The following is a 5424-nucleotide window of genomic DNA, read 5'->3' as shown; positions in this document are numbered from 1 at the left end:
AATTATTTCTTACACCTCCTGCTCAGTATGGACATGTTTGCTGCAGTTAACTCTAACCAACTCAATAAAGTTCTGAAAATGGAAAATTTGATGTAATTAAAAAAGAAAGAAAGAAAGAAATGTGCAAGAAGGGCAACTCTAATAAGTTTCAATTCTGAGATAATATGAATATTATTGAAAGCAGACTGCACATCACTTTTTCTTTCATTTTTTCTAGATTTGCTACAACATAGGAGTTAATATGAAGTTTCATCTATTTTGTGACCAACCTCCAGTGGTCTTTCAAGGAACTGCAGAATTCGCTACTACTGGATTTGCATCAAATTTGTTACCTGAATGTGGGGGGATTTGTTCCATAGTCATGACCTAATCTCTAAGAATTGGTTTTGTGCAGATAAATACTAAAAACAGTAATATTGCCAACAACAGCGAATTCCTGGAGAATTATGGAGCCAAATTGAGTCCATAAAGATTTAAAATTCAAGCTGAAATACTGTATTAGTGTTAAGCCGGTAAAAAAAAACAAAGCAAAAAAAAAACAATAAAATGTCTTAAACTTTCTGCAATTCTAATATAAACTTCAATTTTTTCAGCTTCAAATTTTCTGTTGAGTTTCAAGACTCAAAATTCTAGCTTCAAAACATTTTTTTTAGTTGAAATACTTTTTTCTTTTCACTCAACTCCTTCTTTCTAGTTTCGAACCTGAACATTTTAGGTTTCAAACTTTTGGGCCTGCTCTGGCATGTGGGGGTGGGGCTAGAACGAGGGACCAATCAAAATCTATGAGGTTGGTAACCTCAGTCCTGGTGCATTCACTGACCCTGGGAACTTGGAATATTAAGTTCAGAAAAGGTCTGTATGATGGCGGCAAGCAAAATGGGTCATAAATCGACAGGAAAAGCTGTTTAAGGAACAGCGTATTGGCCATCCAAAACGCTGCTTTTTACACACGATTTAAAAATAGCACATAAATTACGAATTCTTGTGTTGTCCCAACACAGCGGTAAAAAGCTGTGTTTTGTCACATCCAAAATCCAAGACACAAAACAGAAAGTTTCAGACACTTTTATCTTTTTTTGCTAAACACCAATATTTCCGCTTGAATTTTTCAAGTTTTTTTATTTGGGTTTTAACTCTTTACGGACCCAATTTGGCTCCATAGAGATTTTCTAAAAGTTCCAATTCCAAAAAGTTTCTTCTTCTAAGTTCCAAGAAATTACAGTTTTAACGCAACAGCATATATATGCATATAAAACATTTATTAAATCTAGAGAAGGATGTAAAAATGACCAATATTACCTTCAATTCTCAAATTAATGACGACGTTCTCATCTTCTATGCCGTTTATCAGTTCACAGCGATACTGGCCTCCATCGTCCAGCTCAAGATGGCGGAGCAGCAGTGAAGCGTCCATGGCGTGGGCCCTCCGAAGAGAAGCTCTCCGTCCAAGCAGGCCGTACGGTTTAAAGGTGTTAGCATTCGATATCATGACAATGTTCTCGAGTCCGACTCGTTCGGGCTCCACCTTTGTCCATTTGACTTTATAATTCTTTGGTTTAGTTCTGAGGATGCACGGTAAAGTGACGTTTTCTCCTCGTCTGCCGATAACTTCTGCAAACACAGGTGGTTCGAGCAGATACTGCAGCTTCTTGGTGACAGCGGCTGCTGTGTGAGAATCTGTGCAGGGCGGATTACACAATGCGTTGAACTTAATGACTATGTTGAGTTACTGGAATAATTATTACACCAGTAATTAAGAAACAAAAAGACACATATTCTCTCATTTCCACGCAGGATGTCATTATTAATTCCAGTGATGTGGTTAACAACTGGGTTGCGGTGGCGCAGTGATTAGCCTTAGAAAGTTAAACTCCCATGGAGTTTGTATGGTCTCCATCCTCGTGCATCTGTGGGCTTTTCACCTGAACTCCGGCTTCCTCCCACAGTCCAAAGCATATTCGTAGGTTAATTGATGTCTTTAAATTCCCTCTAGGCGTCCAGGTGAGTGAGTGTGATCCCCAAAGAGGTCATGGGGCATCCATCCGATGGATGGATGATTATCAACTTTACCCAACCGGTGGTCAGGGTTAGGGTTCATTTCTTAGCCCTTAACCTAAGCAGAAGCCTAGAAATTTTCTTGTTCCACATCACGATCCTTCAGGTTTCCTAATTGTGCCTCAAGATGCCTAGAAGATTCTTACATTTTCCATAAATCCATAAATCAAGAATTTGACGTCAAATGTGTCAAATCCAAATACCAACAAGCATATATTAAAGTTTGTTCTTCATATGACTAAAATAAAGAACTGTACCTTCTCTGATGGAGGAATACAGAGCGGAGGACCAGCTGAACAAACTCCATGTTAATAAAAGAATCACAGCACAGCTCATCATGAGAGGTGCCATTCTTCTGGCTCCTGTGATCCACATAAAAACACAAAGCAGTCGTACGATAATTCCACTCTTCAAGCTCTACTTGTCAAATTAAAAGTATAAAATAATTGACAAACCTGTGCAGTAATAATGACGCAGGCACTCAGTCGTCCTTTAACGCTATCCAACATAATGTCAGGCTTTTCATGGTGTCCAATTAGGAAACTGTAGGTAAGTTTTTATTTTTCTTCATCTTCGGTTTATGTTCGCGTTAGCTCATCTGTGCGGATCTGTCAGCGTCCTCTGATCCTTCTCACCCCCTCTCTCCTCAGTCATATGGTCCTCCTTGTGATCAGCAATGTGTAAACACAGCTGTTCTCTCTGTTCTGATGTTAATGAGCACACGATGGTCAGTCATGGACAGGCTTTGAAATCAGTTTTCTTTATTTCTTTGTGTCTACTAAAACATCTTCAGAATTTTGGCCTAAATGAAGGTCAAAACAGATGGAATGGATAAAAGGTATGAATAAAAATAAAGTTGTTAGTCTTGAAAAATTACATCTGCTCTTCCTAAGGGACCTGAACAATTACGCCATCGCTGTTGTTGCTTTTAGTGACACCAAACTGAGAATAAACTGATGGTGAACATCAGAAGACAGTGTGTCAACAGGTTTTTGTTTTTCTGGAAATAGCAAAAACTCCTTAGCTAAGATAAGCCTTAGTTTTGACAATCTAAACCAGCTTGTACACAAGAATTTAATCAGCCCTACTGTCTGATGTGGTTCATCCATGCAATTTTCTTTTTTGTTTTTAGTTCTTTGCAAAAAAGCACAAGTGAAAAACAAACAAACAAAATGATAATAATAAAGATATTTGATGGTCTTTAGCAAAAATTAATCTGATTAAGTGTACTTTGTCTATACTAAAGGTGAGGCAGTATGCTTTTTGTGTTATTTTTACACACTATCTACATTTTGTAAACTTAAAATGTTCCAATTTAGTCTGAAGGATTCAGATAGTATACTTCCTACACTACATGTACATGATCTAAAGTATACTTTCTATACGTGTACTCAAGTACATTTAATAAAATACAGGTGAACCTTAGGTGTGGAATTCCACAAGGGAGTTGTCTTGGCCCTTTACATTTGTGAACGCCTTAAGTAAAGCCCAGACGACTATATATGCAAATGTACAACTATATCAATTTCCTGTTGTAGCTTAGCTCTGGTCAGTAGTATACTACAACTTGTGCTAATGTCTGTTTTTATCCTTTGAAAACCAAGTGTATGTTATTGGAATTCAAAGCATTATGTCAAAGAAGAACAAACATTGCATATTTTTCTACAAAATCAATAATCAAACAAGTAAATGATGTTAAGCTGTTGGTATAACACTAGCTAAATGGCACCAACCACACTATAGGTAACATTGTCAATAAAAATGAGTATGAACATTTCAATATTTAGATGCAATGCTAAGTATATGTCAACAGTCTTTATTTTTGCGTTTCTTGGACCATTGCCCTGTTGTTTGGTCAAATTAAGCTAAAAAAGAAATATAAAAACTTTACATAGTGCAGAATTGGACTTCAAGACTGACTCTAGGTTGTCCTTTTAAGACTGACAGAAACTAAATTCATTAAAGTCTGTCATGGGTGAAAGTCAATGTAGTCTGATCATGTCTGTACATAAAATCTGGATATTGCAAAGAGCCTTCAGCTTGTCATCACAGTTAGTGTTAACTTGCTATTTTAACACAAGAAGATCCACTTCTATTCTTAGTTTGCAAGAAACAGCCATGTATACTGGAGCATGCTTCCTCTAGAAATAATGGTAAAAAGCATAATAGTTTTAAAGCTAGTCTGAAAAAGTCTAGTAAATTACATCGAACAATTGATTTATCTATTTTAATTTAGAAATTTTATACACTATAGGCTACTTGCTTTTCCTTGTCTGTTTCTTTTAATCTTTCAAATAAATGTAAAGACTATAACTATACTATGTTTAATGTCTTATTCATTCAACACTCTTGCAATAATGTATGTATTTTTAGAAGAGGACTCCAGGAAAAGTAGGCCAAAGATGATCCTTAATTAAACAAACAAACAAAAAAAAATACACTTCAAGTGATTTTAATAAAGGAAAACAAAAAATACAGTGAGAAAACGATTGATAAATAAAAAAATAAAAAATATTATGAAAATACATTAATTAATTTTATTACTGATGGTGATGAAAATTTATTTAAATAAACAAATGTGATAAAGCAAAGTTCCGAATGTGCTGGTTGTTTGAAAGGGAAAACTGTAATGATGAGATCCATACCTCTGATATATGTTGCTAATGTTTTTTATTTTTTTTTTATTTTTTATTTTTTTATTAACTTCCATTAAAACAATATTTTTCCCAATTTTTTCATTTTTTATTTTGTCCCAGCTATGAATTTGTGGCCTATGACTCCAGTTTAGGTGACTCTCTTCACTCTGTCTTATGTCTGTTAATCAGTAACAGCTGGTTGAGGTTTAATTGCCACACCTGTTGCTTGTTTCATCAGCTCCCACATTGGTGTATCTTTGTCACCAACAAACAGGCTTAACCACACAGAGTTTTTGAACATATGCAAACTTTTCTGCTGAATTATCGTATGACTGTACAGTTTTAATAATGTAAATTATTGTATGCATTGTGATGGTTTTTTTTAATCTATCCTTATGTTTCTTCTCTGCCCAGGTCGTTATTATAAACAAGAATTTGCTCTTAAAAGCTAACCTGGTTAAATAAAGGTTTAATAATATATTTTTTTTAAAGTGTAGTATTTATTTTGTCATTATTGAAGATTTTTTTGTCTTTTTATATAAATGTTTGGAGGCTCATGTTCTCATAAATTAACCTCTTTTGTTAGAGAATTAAGAAGTTTGATCAGATAATGTTAACCTACATAAATTTAAGTCAGTACACATGATGCAAAGCAGGTATTACATGATGCAAAGCAGGTATTTCATTCACCTTAATATTATTTCCTACATTTTTGACTCAAACACTAACAGTA

At 34.9% G+C, this 5424-nt stretch overlaps 1 protein-coding gene across 1 annotated transcript in view; it reads right to left on the bottom strand.

Annotated features, from left to right (window-relative positions):
- hapln2 (hyaluronan and proteoglycan link protein 2) overlaps positions 1-2771 on the bottom strand; it is a 6302-nt gene extending 3531 nt beyond the window's left edge. The window contains exons 1-3 of the mRNA XM_024266881.2: positions 2511-2771; positions 2313-2417; positions 1300-1677 (exon numbers count right to left, since the gene is read on the bottom strand). Coding sequence (XP_024122649.1) covers positions 1300-1677; positions 2313-2406 — 472 coding nt within the window. The 5' untranslated portion in view covers positions 2407-2417; positions 2511-2771. The remainder of the gene's footprint in view (positions 1-1299; positions 1678-2312; positions 2418-2510) is intronic.
- Positions 2772-5424: the final 2653 nt, after the last annotated feature.

This window comes from Oryzias melastigma, linkage group LG16 (genome assembly GCF_002922805.2).
Source record: "Oryzias melastigma strain HK-1 linkage group LG16, ASM292280v2, whole genome shotgun sequence".
Lineage (NCBI taxonomy): Eukaryota > Metazoa > Chordata > Actinopteri > Beloniformes > Adrianichthyidae > Oryzias > Oryzias melastigma.
This window is presented reverse-complemented; position numbering and strand designations above follow the sequence as displayed.